We start from the raw sequence: 14,687 nt of genomic DNA, 5'->3' as shown, positions 1-14,687 counted from the left end.
CCTTTCGGTTAGCTTCGGTCTGGGCAGTGGTTGAGGGGCACCGATGGCGGAGCGGGCACAAACTGAAGCGGGACAATAATTCTCTAGACCCATCTCAAGAAGCACCTGGAAGACTAGAAAGCCGTTATAGAGAAGCAATGGCACAAGTTGCGGAGACCTGAGCCGATAATAACCTATCGCCGGCACGAACTACTGCTGCTTGGGGGTGCCGACTGAATAGTATCTGCCACTATGGAAGGACCAACTTCGATTGCGAGCTCGGATATCGATGGCAATTGTCCCAGACCCAAGATGGACTCGGCCCGTCGAAAAGTTTTCTTTGCCTCCGGTTCTGATCGTGCGCAGAGTTCATAAAGTAGATTTCTTGGACACTTGTAGAGAGAATATATCTTTGTCACTCTGTCCTTTCCATCCTAGTGATCGACTTTGGAAACTTGGCTCAATCTTGGCCGACTTGTAGCTGTCGAGTCACGTTCCGCGAAACCCCTTCCCGCCGGTTCACTTGGAAAGGTATCTCTTTGGTGACTCACCACCTTTCACGGAATATCAATTGGCTTCAAAGTCCCCCTACACCCGTCACCTCCTCAACTCTTTCGGAATCAACTGTCACCCCACAAAAGGCACCGCGATCATGGGTTCTGCAGCGCCGACTCTCGCCGAGCTCGATGCCTCGTTCATCAAGGTCACTCGTTCGACCAACCTTCGCGATGTGCCTCTCCCCGGATCGCCCGAGGAGTTGAGCCATTCGCACTGCACTGACCATATGGTTACTGTCCGCTGGACCGCAAGCAATGGCTGGGATACGCCTGAAGTGAAGCCATTCGCCAATCTGAGCATCCCTCCCACGGCTTCCTGCCTGCACTACGCCACCGAGTGTTTCGAGGGCATGAAGGTATACCGCGGTCAGGATGGCAAGTTGCGTTTGTTCCGACCAGACCTCAACGGGGAGCGCTTGGACATGAGCTCCAAGAGGGCCTCTCTGCCCGGTTTCAGATTCGGAGAATTGAAGCACCTTATCGCAAAGTTGATGCAGATTGATGGACCACGTATATAACCCTCATCCCTATTCCTCGTCGACAATCTCTCCATGACATCACAGCTGACAAGCTCTTTCCCTCTCTGCAGGCTGGCTCCCCAAGGATCAACCTGGTCGCTTCCTCTACCTCCGTCCCACAGTCATCGGTAATGGTACCCAGCTGGGCGTACAAACTCCCAAGGAGGCCCTCTTGTTCATCATCGCGGTCCCCTGGCCGGACCCTTCGAAGAAGAAGCAGGAGGAGGGTGTGCCGCATGGGCTGAAGCTTCTCGCCTCTCAGCCCGACACCATCCGTGCTTGGCCCGGTGGTTTCGGATACGCCAAACTGGGCGCCAACTACGGACCGTCCCTGGCTGCGCACGGCAAGGCGCAGGCTCTCGGATTTGACCAGGTTCTGTGGCTCTTCGGAGAGGACCGCCAGGTCACCGAGGCCGGCGCCAGTAACTTCTTCATCGTCTGGGACAACAAGGAGACTGGAAAGCTGGAGTTGATTACCGCTCCTCTGGACAACCAGCTGATTCTGCCTGGCGTCACTCGTCGTAGTGTTCTGGAGCTGGCTCGGACACACTTCGCTCAGCCCTGCGGCAAGCTTGCTCCCGTTGAGGTCGTGGAGAAGGAATTCACCATCAGCGATATCGAGGAGGCCTGGAAAGAGGGCCGCATTGTTGAGTCCTTCGTCTCCGGTACTGCGGTAAGTCTCGCGCGCACTTGACTACTGTCCTTTTGGTCACTGACATGGGACTGTAGTTCTTCATCACCCCTGTGAAGCTGATTCGCAACGGCGACGTCGACATGGATTTACTGACTGCTGGTGCTGAGCGCGCCGGTTATGCTGCCCAGATCAAGTCGTGGCTGGAGAGTATTATGTATGGCAAGGATGGCCAAGAATCTCACAAGTGGGGCTTTGTCATCGAGAATGAAATTGAAAACTAGAAAGATGGGAAGTTGGCATAATCCCGGAATGTTGGACAACTTGCAGAAACGGATTGCCACGTGGGCTCTCTGTGCAGGCGGGGTTGGGCTGCATGCCTTGTATATAATGCTGTCATCTGTTTTCAAAAAATAGAGCTAGATCCTAGAAAGGAATGATCAATGGTTAATGATACGACTATTTTGAGGTTCTATACGAATCATGTACGGCATGGTTAGCCCATTATGAATAGAGAGGTCACGGTTCTTTGGTTGGGCTATTTGTCTTGATCTCGTGCTACAGACCATATAACGCGCTTCAAATAGTACAAACCATTGGCAACATTCCAAGTCACCCACTCGCAACTATCAGTTCAAGTCTTCAAGTGAATCACTATCATCTCTGCCAGTACCCTCCCCAAGATCTACCACCATAGGTGCATATTCTCCAAGCTCCTCATCTTCATTGTCACCCTCTACCTCCAGCTCCACCTGCTCACCATCCTCCAACTGTACCATACCTCGTCGAAGGATCACATCGCGATTAAGCTCCCAGTCAAATTCTTCCTTGACAAAAGCCTCGAGCTTCTCAAATTCGGTCTTTACCTGTGATTCTGTGCCCTCGACAACCTCGTAGAGCGACTTCCGGAACTTCATCAGCAGTTTTCGCAAGAACGCACCGCCTTCGTCTCCATCGAGATCGAACAAACCACCTTCCACATCATCACAGCGCCGCAGCTGCAGCAGGAGCAATCGCAGCAGATCACTCATGAACGTCTCCCGGTCGCGGATCGCGCTCCGACAGGTGAGAATCAGCTCCAGCAGTCGCTTCCATTGCTGCAGACACGAGTAGTTCATGAGAGTCAAGATCATCAAGAAAGAAAACTGCAGCTCCCCCAACAGCTGGCCTTCCCCGATTCTCTCCCTCCCCTGATCGGTCTCAATATCGCTGGACCCCGCGACCCTCTTGATCAGATCCCCTAACGCCCACGAGCGATCTTGAGCCGCCTCCGTCCTCTCCCTCCCAATCGCGCCCTCCCTCCACGTCCTTTTCAAGTCCACAGGAACGAACGAGAACTCCGGTTCCTTCTCCCCCGTCACCCTCTCAATCGCCTCCTCATCCACCTCCTGCTCGACCCCTTCCTTCACCGTCAATCCAGGAATAGCATCACTATCTCTCAAAGCCGTACTCGCCGAGGTAACCATCCACCTCGGCCTCCCATCCACATCAACAACAGGCACCCCCACAATCCTATCCAGCACGCTGGGCGTGATTCTATCCGTCAAACCCAGCCAATCCCTCCTTCCATCCTGCTCATCCTCCTCCTCATCTTCTGCTCCGTCCCCATTATCTCCCAATAACCGTACCGCAGACCCTGCCCCCCGCTGCTGCTGCTGCATCGCCAACATCGCCTCCGTCACCCGACTCCGATACCGGAACAGCCCGCCCCGATGATAGATCGCCCCAAGATTCGCCTTCTGCCGCATGGCCTCCTGCTTATCCGCATCGCTGTCGGCGCTCAATGGCGCGAGGGTCTCGCTCTTCGCGTCCCACTTCCAGACGATGACATTGTCCTGGCCGGAATGTTGCGATTGTTTTTGGCGCTGCGAGACGAGTGCGTTGTTATCCATAGTTGTAGTGGGGTGTGTAAGTGTGCCCGCAGCGGCGGCGGCGTCGAGGTCACCAACGTAGAACCAGCTGCCGCAGCGGAGGGAGAGGCTCTCTGTCGTGCCGGTGTAGAGAAAGTGCCATCCTCGGGGGAGGTCGCGGATACCGTGGAAGTTGGCTGTCGAAGTGAAGGTGATTAGGTCGATGCCGACCAGGGTCTTGGGGGGTAGGTGGGGGAGGAGGATGGTGGGGGTTGGGGTAGTCATGGCTGTTGACGTAGTTCTTTTGCGGTTGCTTGTTTATTCTGTTGGCGCTGGTCGTGAGGTGTAGAAATTGGTCTATTCAGTCGGCTGGATTCATCCCAGGGTTTCTCGCGTAGGGTCGCAAGAGAGGTTCGTGACTTGTAGAGCGGGTCGTATAGGCTGATGATTTTTTTTTTCTCCGTTCTCTTGGAGAGAGGGGTCGCGCCGCGCGCACACGGTAGAATTGACGTCAATTACGAGCTATAGGTGGGTGGAACAGGAAGGAATGGATGATGCTGATGCACGATTTGATTTTCCCTTTGTGTTTTCTCAATCCATACCAAGTAGTCCGCAGATGCAGGCTTTTTCTCAAGATGAATAGTCGCAGAATGTGACGAGGGGCCAGGGTTGAGTTATTGGCTGATCGAGTGGAAGGTTCGCGATACATCATTGATAACTGGTGCTTATCTTAGCGGCTGTCAAACCGTCTATGAAGGTACACTCTTTTTTCTTCAAAAACAACTTACTCCTTCCTAAAGGACTCAACCACAGAGGATTGGGCAAAGCTCGAATCACGATGATCAGATCAAGGATGAGTGATGAACTACGTTTAATCCCGCCTACGGAAACCAGACAAGCATTCTGAAAAAGAAGAAACAGGTGCAGTTCAAGTTCCACTCATATTGATCAAAAATGTAGCCGTTGATAGTATTACCAAACTAGCTAAGGCAGATTCCAGAACTGCTAAACACACTTTTGGGTATGTAATAATCTGAAGACCAGGCGCACAGAGCCGTTCTTCGCGTTTATTCCATCCACAGCCGGCAAGCACGGAGCCATTCCCCCAAGCGCGTGCAGAAACCTCCGCACGACTTGAAGAAAGCAGTCTCTCGCACATGCTTACAGACGACGACCACGGCGACCACCCTTGCGACGAGTAGAGTCGGAGGGAGTGGGGGTGACGTCCTCGATACGGCCGATGCGCATGCCGGAACGGGCAAGGGCGCGGAGGGCGGACTGGGCACCGGGACCGGGGGTCTTGGTGCCGTTACCACCAGTGGCACGGATCTTGATGTGGAGGGCGTTGATGCCGAGCTCCTTGCAGCGGGCAGCGACGTCCTGGGCGGCCAACATGGCGGCGTAGGGGGAGGACTCGTCACGGTCAGCCTTGACCTTCATACCACCGGTAACACGGCAGATGGTTTCACGGCCGCTGTAGAAAGATGATTGTTAGTCCTTGTTGTTTATTCCGACCCCGTGATAGCAAATTTCTCCGGGCATGTCCCGGTCGTTCTTTCGACACGCCGTCTCAAACTCCTTTGTAGCCCCAACCTATCGCAAGCGCAATAAATGAGGTCGAGGAGGCGCAACGAGTCCGAAAACCATCGAGCAAAGAGGTGAGACTCACGAAAGATCGGTGACGTGAACGAAGGTATCGTTGAAAGAGGCGAAGATGCGGGCAACGCCGAAGACGAGCTTGCCTACAGAAGCGACCCATATTAGCATTCATCCGTGTCACAGAAAAATAATGGATTGCTGAATCAATTCGTACCATCACCGGCCAGAGGGCCGAGAGTGACATTCTCCTTAGCGGCAGGGGTGGTCTTCTTGGGAGCCATTTTTGTCGGTTGTGGAATGGAATATGGGAGAGGAGAGAAAGAATCCAAAAGTCGAATGCGCCCGCTATGTGAAAGGTTGAGATAGAGAAAATTCCGGCCGGTGTGTGCCCTACCCACCTCAAAAGCTGTGATTGGTTAAACACGGACTCCCTGGCCGTGTCCAAGCGAGCGGCTGCCTGAGGCGACCAAAGAACGGCGCGTTTTTGACAGCCGTTGATTGGCGGTGGTGTTGCGGAGGTGTAATCGGGTAGCAGTCGGCCCGAAGTCCATGGAGATCAGCACTATTTAAATTTCCTCCGTGGAATCCGTGAGCCTTGCATTTTCTCCTCTCGATGATATTTAAATCAGACAAGAGACGTGGCTCCGTGGCCTTGTGTCACTTCTTACAGTGAATCTCACAAGTGAACGGATTTACAGATCCACCTCTTGATACTCTTTTATCTTATTCCAGCACTTCAGGCGCAGCCGATCTCGCCGTCATGGGTTTTACCAAAGAGACTGCCAGTATTGGCATCATCGGTATGGGTGATATGGGCAAGATGTATGCCCGATTGCTCAGTGCCGCCGGCTGGAGGTAAATTTACGCGAAGATTTTCTTTGGTTTGCGTCAATGAGATACCCTCCAGCGTTTATCGTACTAGGTGAGCATCTCTTTCTTCTCGTTCTGATTTCAAACCCTCCGCCCTCTCGAATGATGACTTGAGTGCATTTGGCTCGAGCATGACTCGGTGTCCGGCTTTTATGTCATTCTGATATATTCGCTACGCACCGGGTCGTCAATGATGTAAAATCTCAGCTACCTAAATTTTTTTGTCTGAACTCGCAACGCAATCATGCTTCCTACTATTCTCAGTTCCTTGCTGTTGAGTTTTATGCTGACTGTCTTGCTTCCAGGTTATTAGATTAGTATTCTTGTTTCTTCGATAGCAAACCAGTCCTAGTCATACTGACTAGATGTCTTTACAATAAAGGATTAATGCATGTGACAAACCCGATTTGTATGAGGACTTGAAGACAGAATTTGCATCTCAAGTACGTATTTGTTTACTCGCAGCCAGTGCTGTCCATAAACTCATCTTGAGAAAAGCAAGGTGTTACACTATACCCGAATGGACACCTGGTTTCGAGAATTAGCGATTACATCATTTACAGTGTAGAAGCTGGTGTCATTGACAAGGTAGTCGCTCAATATGGCCCATGTATGTCTGTCGAATCGCGGCGCCCAGCATTGCTCCCTCTCCTACAACTCTGCAAACGTTGTCTGACTCGTGGAAAGCAACCAAGGTTGGCGCAATAGTGGGAGGTCAAACGTCCTGCAAGGCGCCGGAGCTCTCCGCATTCGACAAACATCTCCCCCGGGATGTAGAGATTGTATCCTGTCATTCGCTCCATGGCCCCAACGTCAATCCCAAGGGCCAACCACTGGTATGATTGATTGATTGATACCTTATGCTGCCCATGGCGAGAGCCATCCGCGCTCTTGAACACATCCCAGTAACATCCCGTGCTTCATAGGTCCTGATCCAACACCGGGCCTCCGACGAGAGTCTCAAATTTGTGGAGGAGGTCTTGTCTTGCTTCAACTCCGAGTTTGTTTATCTAACGGGAGAGATGCATGATCGGATCACCGCCGACACGCAGGCGGTTACACACGCAGCTTTTTTGAGCATGGGTACTGCTTGGCAAGCAAACAAACAATTCCCTTGGGAGATTTCGCGCTGGGTCGGAGGCATCGAGAACGTCAAAATCAACATTACACTGCGCATCTACTCCAACAAATGGCACGTGTACGCTGGCCTGGCCATTCTCAATCCTGCGGCGAAGAAGCAGATCCGCCAGTATGCCGAATCGGTAACCGATCTATACAAGCTCATGATTGAGGGCCGGCGGGAAGAGCTCAAACGCCGCGTGAAGGCTGCAGGAGAGGCCGTATTCAAGGCAGGGACCGCGAGTCAAGAGTTGCTGTTGAGGGACGAGGTTCTCGACCGCTTCTCTTTGTCGAATGGACCTCGCGAGAAGACGCCACCCAACAGTCACCTCAGTCTGCTTGCTATCGTGGACTGCTGGTCCAAACTCGGGATCGTCCCGTACGACCATATGATTTGCTCCACTCCTGTAAGAGACCCCGTCCTCATACTTCTTACTTGTGTGCGCACGCGGAAGATCTTCATGTTGGCCCGGACAGTCTCACTTACATTTTCGTGTGTTCGATTCATGTATAGCTTTTCCGTCTTTGGCTGGGAGTCACAGAGTATCTGTTCCGCAACCCCGAGCTCCTTGAGGAGGCTATTGACACCGCCATCGATGACAAGACATTCCGTTCCGATGATCTAGAATTCACTTTTGCCGCACGGGTAAGTACTTCGGACTTCTTTTTTTTCTTCCCTCTTCTTGCACCTATGCATTTCCCCCGGAATCACCGCATCCTAGCGGGACAAGCATTCAGGTGTATGCAAGCCTTGCATCCGGGTCAACCCTTGTCTCTGCCTCGCATCCGTAGATGCGCGTTTGTCGTGGCCGGCCCCTGTCGAGTGTTTGTTCTAGAAGTGGTGCTGACCGCATGTGATCATCTGAACAGGCGTGGTCCGATTGTGTTTCGTTCGGCGATTTCGAGTCCTACCGCGACCGCTTCGAACGTATCCAGCAGTACTTCGCCCCGCGGTTCCCCGAAGCCGTCAAGCTGGGCAACGAAATGATGAAGACCATCCTGGAAAAGACCGCCTCCGGGAATTCCTAATTATAGAAACCCACTTTCCTCCGGGAAATTGATATAACTGAAGTGAGAAACCATGACAACTCTCAGCCTCATTCCACAAATGTCCAAAGGAGAACACAGAAAAAGGGAAAAAAACCGCCACAGGTAGTTGGCGGGTGTTGGGAAGTGCGATTGCAGATACCCGCGCGCGCCGGGTGCCAAGGGAGGCGTAAATGATGTTCCTCAAGTACGGAGTAGTCAGGTACATACCCTGCTAGTAGCCTAGCCTAAAGACAGAACCTCTTGTTAAAGTACTTCAGTTCCGTACGGGGCCATGAAGACCGAAATGAAGAGGGCATCTCTCATAATCCACTGAGACGATGCAGGCCAAGGACTTCGCAGTAAGTCTCGGCACCAAGACTTTCAGTTCGTATATATTCGTGAATATGATGTTTTGTTTGCGAGCTGGAGGCCAAAGTGATTTGGTTCCTGTGCGTGTGGATATCTTCAAGTTGATCGAAGTGGGGAGTCAAGGCTCTTTTCGAAGATTAGATCACCTCATCAACGATCCATTCACTAACTAACAGTTTTACTCTGGAGCAGGTCCAGGGGTTCGTTTGCGCACGGAAGTCAATGTTTATGGTGCTGCAATCTATTTGATCGACCTAGCTCTGTCCCTTTCAGGCAAGTCGCAGAGGTGGACGCTTCGGTGTTTCATGGCGTGGATGAGTGGGGAGGTGGAAAGCGAACGGGATGTCCACTGTTCAGCCGCCATCGGCAATTTTTAGGGAAAGCTGAGTTGAATCTTACTGCCTTGAGCCTTCTGCGCAGGCCTAGCGAAGCTAGTAGTCCCTTTCTTACGGCGGGCAGCTCGAACCGCTCCGTGTTTACGCAAGTAGACCTTAAGACTTCCAAGACTAGCAGTTCAAGTCACTGCTTTAGGGAGGAGTTTAGGAGTGCCCTGGAAGGCTCTCGCCGCGGGTCGTACCGTACCTCGATTAGATCAATCAACTAATCTCAGGTAGGTTGGTTACTCAAGGAGTAGGGGAGATGATTTGCGTTTTTCACATGGCGGTAGGTTGTCGTAGTGCCAAGTACCACCGGCTTTGGAACCCGAGGGATGAATTCTCCGACATGCTTTTGATCTTACGGTAAAGCATTGACGATTGTCTTATCCTTCGGTCCTATATTCTCATTCGGCCGTTGGCCCTTCAACTTGGTTGATTACGTCTCGTTTGTTGGTAGTTCGGAGCAGCCAAGGAGTTCAGGCCGTGGTTCTAATAGACTATGTGAGAAAGGCCCGTCCACGAATTTAGTGCCCTCTTTGTTAAGTACCACTAGCAGTAGATACTAGATATTAGGAAGAATGCACTAACTATATATTGACGACCGGGGTGTCAGTCAGGCCACATCTGACAGGGAGGTGTCCCTGCATTGCCCTTGAAAGGTATCGTCTTCCACATGTTCATTTCCTCAATGCTACTTAGAAATCCTAGCTGCTTATCAAGTGGCTCGCATCCCTGCATCAGCACTACTCCATGCGAGTAGGTACACACTTGTACTTAGTCCACTCCCTCAAGCCGACCAATCGATCTCGCGACGATCCCAGTGGCAGATGCCCGGATTGATTGATTGAGAGACTAGTACTGTATGAACGCCCCCCCGGGACCTTCTCCACGCCCACGGTGGCCGATGGGACCGAATGAATTCCGATATCGAATATTTGACATTCCACAAAAGATCCAAGCGTAGGATAAGGTATCTGCCTGCCTGCCGCAGCCCCCTCCGCGTCCCCTACGCCACCGGAAATGTGGAGTACTTGCTTACTCCGTATGATGGTGGCATTTTGAGACTGATATGGGGGACCGTGGGTTATCATGAAGCGTGGTACGAAGTTACGATTAAGCGCAAGGGGGATTGAGAGTCAACGGAAGAGGATTCACTGGCTCAGCCGTGTTGGATGGCCGGTGTGACTGGTCAACAACAGGACTCATTGAAGTCTTTCGCAGTCGAAGCTGGCTGAAGGCGGAAGCGGGTTGCAATGCCCAGCCAAGTGGCCAGGAAAGACCAGTCAAGTTGACGGCATACTGGCGGGGGAGGATTTTGAGAATCACAGCTTCCGGCAAAACTGCAATGTCAATGCCTGTATTTTTAGTCACAAGCATGATGTCGTAGGTTTTTGTTAGTGGGTGGGTGGCTTTTCAGATGGGGGCTGCAGCGCTTGAACTGTTGCGCTAGCTAAGAATAACAACTGACTCGGACGCGGAATTGATGATGCCATGACGGATGAAGGCCACCTCTGTTGCCCATTCTTGGATTGACGCTTCCAAGCGAAACCAATTAATCAAAGTGATGACGGGCCGAGGAGTCCAAAACAAAGGGGCTGCACTACGGACTCCGTAACTAAGGTCCGCCTAAGTGGTCTTTGCTCTTTTCTGAAACAAGAGCGACGCATAATCGGATTTCCACCTGTGTACATCATGCTGTAGTCTAATGGAGCCCTTAGTTACTCCGGGGTGTTTGAACGAGAGACGGCGTGCATAGGCATGCTTTTCAGCCTGTCTCAGTCATGAGCGGCCAACTCCAAGGATAAAATGAGAGTGGATAGAACACATGCGCAAAGAAGAGAAGTACGGAGTACTCCATAGCCCATACAGTACCTATGCAAGGGTAGCATACATAGCATTGGCGGTGCATAAATAAAGTTTCTCTTACTCGGCCACGAACGAACCCCCTTTTTAGGAGAAGGGGTAAGAAACCTACACGGTAAATCTCCCACCCAAGGTTGCGTGGTTTGAAGTATCGTCTCCCTATGTCAGGAACGGCAAAATCACCGTCTTGGGACTTTACAAACCAAGCCCTTCGACCGTAACCGTGGAAGCCCAGTACGGACCTGGCTGGGTGAACGGATAGGTTCCTCCCTTTCCATCATTGGTTCCGAGCTTCCGGTGGCCCACCATTTACTGCGATTTGCTGCACGACGAGCGAGAAGAACCGCCCTGGATCGGTCCAAATACGACTTGCTCCCGAGATCCGATAACTTGGTCTTAGCTATGGGAGTCCGATGCTGATTGGCAGTGACGGCAACTCACGGAGGTGAACGAGCAGGTGGCCACCCGGGGGGCTTTCAGAGCGAACAGGGGTCCATGATTGGCGCCAGGAACATTAAGCGGAGTAGGTCGGACGGCTTCTCAGGCTCTCAGCTTCTGAACTAGTGCATAGGTAAGAACTCAGTTTGCGAAGTGGCGGAAAGGGAAAAGGTGTTGATCTCGGGGAGGAGAATAAAATCTGGAGACTTGGTAGAGGAAGAAGAGAGGGTGGGGGGAGGGGGGGGTAAGAGTGGGAGGATGAGGGCGGCCCCGAAGGAGGGTAAGGATACCTTAGTGAATTGAAAACAATTCTTCAGAGTCTCCACATTGGTACGGGACGTAACCGTTTGCTGCTGCTTCCATCGATGCAACATGCAACAGGGTTGGTCAGGCCACAAGGAAGCTGCCAATATCTTTTGGGAGAAGTCTAGAACGAATTTGACAGCTACTGCTGACTGACAGATGCCAATGAACGTGGTGGTGTCTTGAAACGGAGGCAGGACTACTCTAGAAGTACTCCGAATTATGGTAAGGAGGTGCGAAAGACAGTCCCGGAGGAAAAGGGAGATACAGAGAGAGTTAGGTAAGGTACTCCGTATTAGTTATGAAATGGAAATTAAAAAGTCCATCATTTGAGGCCCGCCGACAAATTTGTGGTCTGATTGATCACCTGCCGTTCTCCGACTCAATGGTACTTGGTTAGCACTGCAGGTAACTGGTATGCCCCATCCCGACACTTGAACATCATGGATGGATGCTGAAGGGATCGAATCATAGTATTGATAATCAAAATGATACAGTAACAAAGATCAAAAATCATGCCCAGCCCCAAGATCCAGTTTGTCCAGTTTCTCCGGCTTATGACCTGCTCCCCGGGCTAAGGCTTCCTACTTCGTAAGAAGGAGGAGTCTAATTTACAAAGTGCTGAGTACGATTCGAAGCTACCTTGGATTCGCCAAAACCTGCTAGTATGATTCCAGGCATTGCAGTGACCTCTCTCATCCTGTGTCCAGACAAACCATGAAAAGCACAGACCAAGTGGCCATTCCACGCCCTAAAAAAAATGCCCACACTACGTAGGAATACGTACCAGACAGGACATCCAGAGAGGCGTGGCAGCCCGGGGAACTTAATTCTGAAAAAGCCCGAGGATTTTCGCCATGATTGTCAATCTGGAAAAAAATAATAAAGGTACCCGCTTGCCGGGCATATCTATCTGACAATCTCCCATTCGGATTGACGATCTTCTCTCCTTTCGTGGGCCTGGTTTTGCTTCCTATGATCCGTTGCTCGATCTGAGTAGTGAGTACTGAGTAGTCCGGATTGTCGCTCTTTCAATTGCATTGAAGTCATTCTTTCCCTGCCGGATCTTAGTCTGGACATCTGGAATGGTGTTTGCCCGCATGGAAGTGTGATCGTCACCCTTCAACTCGTTGAGATTGTCATGCAGACAGATCTGTCGCATGGCACCTGTGGCAACATTATGTGGCTTATGTTAACTATATGTGATTCTATTATCCCGGCATTCCAAGTATGATTACTTTCCCTTTTGTCCCTACTGTTCAACATTTCAATTCCGGGTTCTTCTGTCTCCGACATCACTGCCTTGGCTTCACCCCGCAATGCTTAAGGCGAGATCACCACGAAGAATATTCGTTTCTCTCGCATCAAGTCATGCAGCAGAAGAGGAAATTTCTACTCGAATGTCGGTCTTTGCTGACGGAAGGTTCTCACGCAGTGATGCTTTTTACCTCATATGATATCAAACTTCAAGATTCTAGCAGCAAAGATCTCAACCCTAATACGCAAGGAACTCCCACCATCGGAAGGGACCGACATCGACTACTCGTGATCTGCCGCAGCGACACTCTTTAGCCTCAACAGCCTTCTTAACATTTATTTAGATCCCGGTCTAAAGTATTCAAGGACCTGGAACTGTGCTGCGTACAATCCTTTCGGTCACACTTACGTCCGGACCCATCCAAATCTGCGTCTCTCTTGCCCTTCTATATCGGATAGACGGCTCAAGTCCGTCATCATCACCATCATTATGAAACCATCTTCTTTTCTTATTACTGTTGCAAGTACATTGGGGCTTGGTAAGCCTGATCACAATGCGAAATCCCCATCTGCCCGCTAACGTTGAGCTTTTTTAGCACGTTCATGTTCCAGCAGCGTTATCAGTCACAGTCAGAGGTCTTACGACTATGAAGATGTGTCTTACAGCATTGACGTACCTCAAAACACATCAAGCACAGGGTCAGGCCCCATATACCTTCAGCTTAGAGCCCCACCTGGTGTCAAATGGTTTGCACTGGGCCAAGGATCGCAAATGACAGACGGAAACCTTTTCATCATTTACTCTGCACCAGACAATAATGTTACGCTATCTCCGAGGAGAGCAACCGGTCACATCCAGCCTCAGTACGATCCAAGTATTCAGGCATATCTCGAGGAAGGTTCCGGTATACACGACGGTATCATGACGGCAAACATTCGCTGTGACAATTGCACAACGTTGGCCGACGGGAAGAGCGCAGTGCAAAAATCAACCTCATGGTCCTGGGCACTGACGTATGGCCCTCCACTTCTCTCTAGCAATGTCTCTGAGACGCTTTATCAGCATGACTGGCATGGCTCCTTCACGTTGGACTTGACAAAGAATGCTGGTAGCAATTTTTCGAATCCGTACTATGTGCCGCTGCGCGTTTCATCTCATCTTTCGCCATACTCCAACCCGCAGCAAGTCAGCGATACCCTTCTTCACAAAAAGAGGATTGCGCACGGCGTAATGACCTCTGTCGCCTTCGTTCTTCTATTTCCTAATTTCGCCCTTCTTCTGTACATCGTCCCGTCACGCCGCACCGTGGCATGGATTCATGCACCCTTGCAGGCTTTCGCTGTGCTTTTGGCCCTGGCAGGGTTTGGTGTTGGAGTTTCTGTATCGAAAGACCTTCAAGAGCTCGGTGGCTATCATCCAGTTATTGGCTATGTTGCCGTGGGTGGAGTCGTCATTATACAACCAATCTTGGGCATCATGCAACACTTGCACTTTCGCAAGACCGGAACATCATCACTCTATGGGGTCTCGCACCGCTACCTTGGCCGCTTCCTTGCGGCACTCGGAATCATCAATGGAGGCATCGGCTTTCACTATGCCACTACGAAGAATCCTGATATTCCACCCGCGTCACCGATCGCTTACGGTATCATCTGCGGGGCAATGTTTATTATATATGTGGGTGTCATCGCATGGCGTAGGCGGAAGAACAACCGCCAGGCCGCCAGCATCGCAACGCCGAAGATTGTTGAAAACAAACAACCATTGGCTAGAATGGACAATTGCAGTGATAGTACACTTGTCCCAGTACCTTCTGATGCCGTCAATGCGTCGCGGAGGAAGTCTTGGGAACCATAATTTCATCGTTACACCGGCTATCATTCACGATCGTTATCAACCCTTTTGTACTACCAAGCAAGTGTACATT

At 51.2% G+C, this 14,687-nt stretch overlaps 5 protein-coding genes across 5 annotated transcripts; 3 read left to right on the top strand and 2 right to left on the bottom strand.

Moving 5' to 3' along the window:
- Positions 1 to 366: 366 nt before the first annotated feature.
- BP01DRAFT_354764 (branched-chain amino acid aminotransferase, cytosolic) lies at positions 367 to 2,145 on the top strand. Its single transcript, XM_025574520.1, has 3 exons — positions 367 to 1,046; positions 1,126 to 1,727; positions 1,784 to 2,145. The coding sequence occupies exons 1-3, from the start codon at positions 632 to 634 to the stop codon at positions 1,967 to 1,969; spliced, it is 1,203 nt and encodes a 400-aa protein (XP_025433543.1). The 5' UTR covers positions 367 to 631; the 3' UTR covers positions 1,970 to 2,145.
- Positions 2,146 to 2,219: 74 nt separating this feature from the next.
- On the bottom strand, positions 2,220 to 4,304 carry BP01DRAFT_354763 (AAR2 splicing factor family protein). Its single transcript, XM_025574519.1, has one exon. It carries the CDS (start codon positions 3,818 to 3,820, stop codon positions 2,315 to 2,317), a length of 1,506 nt encoding a protein of 501 aa, XP_025433542.1. The 5' UTR covers positions 3,821 to 4,304; the 3' UTR covers positions 2,220 to 2,314.
- A 392-nt stretch (positions 4,305 to 4,696) lies between these two features.
- BP01DRAFT_390086 (40S ribosomal protein uS11) lies at positions 4,697 to 5,415 on the bottom strand (the record flags this gene model as incomplete). The annotated part of the gene is made up of 3 exons (XM_025577968.1): positions 4,697 to 5,009; positions 5,205 to 5,277; positions 5,349 to 5,415. The coding sequence occupies 3 exons, from the start codon at positions 5,413 to 5,415 to the stop codon at positions 4,697 to 4,699; spliced, it is 453 nt and encodes a 150-aa protein (XP_025433541.1).
- Positions 5,416 to 5,850: 435 nt separating this feature from the next.
- BP01DRAFT_354760 (prephenate dehydrogenase (NADP(+))) lies at positions 5,851 to 8,397 on the top strand. Its single transcript, XM_025574518.1, has 7 exons — positions 5,851 to 5,989; positions 6,387 to 6,447; positions 6,503 to 6,614; positions 6,692 to 6,840; positions 6,931 to 7,530; positions 7,638 to 7,769; positions 7,994 to 8,397. Exons 1-7 carry the CDS (start codon positions 5,895 to 5,897, stop codon positions 8,150 to 8,152), a joined length of 1,308 nt encoding a protein of 435 aa, XP_025433540.1. The 5' UTR covers positions 5,851 to 5,894; the 3' UTR covers positions 8,153 to 8,397.
- A 4,852-nt stretch (positions 8,398 to 13,249) lies between these two features.
- On the top strand, positions 13,250 to 14,617 carry BP01DRAFT_380766 (cytochrome and DOMON domain-containing protein; the record flags this gene model as incomplete). Its single annotated transcript, XM_025577245.1, has 2 exons — positions 13,250 to 13,298; positions 13,356 to 14,617. 2 exons carry the CDS (start codon positions 13,250 to 13,252, stop codon positions 14,615 to 14,617), a joined length of 1,311 nt encoding a protein of 436 aa, XP_025433539.1.
- Positions 14,618 to 14,687: the final 70 nt, after the last annotated feature.

This window comes from Aspergillus saccharolyticus (genome assembly GCF_003184585.1).
Source record: "Aspergillus saccharolyticus JOP 1030-1 unplaced genomic scaffold BP01scaffold_7, whole genome shotgun sequence".
NCBI classification, from domain to species: Eukaryota; Fungi; Ascomycota; class Eurotiomycetes; order Eurotiales; family Aspergillaceae; genus Aspergillus; species Aspergillus saccharolyticus.
The sequence above is the reverse complement of the archived record's forward strand: the minus strand, read 5'-3'. Positions and strand labels throughout refer to the sequence as shown.

Coding starts and splice junctions, on each gene's coding strand:
- BP01DRAFT_354760 (XM_025574518.1), top strand. CDS start 5,895: ATGGGTTTTACCAAAGAGACTGCCAGTATTGGCATCATCGGTATGGGT. Junction 6,841..6,930: donor ATCCCAAGGGCCAACCACTG/GTATGATTGATT, acceptor CGTGCTTCATAG/GTCCTGATCCAACACCGGGC. Junction 7,770..7,993: donor AATTCACTTTTGCCGCACGG/GTAAGTACTTCG, acceptor TCATCTGAACAG/GCGTGGTCCGATTGTGTTTC.
- BP01DRAFT_354764 (XM_025574520.1), top strand. CDS start 632: ATGGGTTCTGCAGCGCCGACTCTCGCCGAGCTCGATGCCTCGTTCATC. Junction 1,047..1,125: donor GATGCAGATTGATGGACCAC/GTATATAACCCT, acceptor CCCTCTCTGCAG/GCTGGCTCCCCAAGGATCAA. Junction 1,728..1,783: donor CCTTCGTCTCCGGTACTGCG/GTAAGTCTCGCG, acceptor ATGGGACTGTAG/TTCTTCATCACCCCTGTGAA.
- BP01DRAFT_354763 (XM_025574519.1), bottom strand. CDS start 3,820: ATGACTACCCCAACCCCCACCATCCTCCTCCCCCACCTACCCCCCAAG.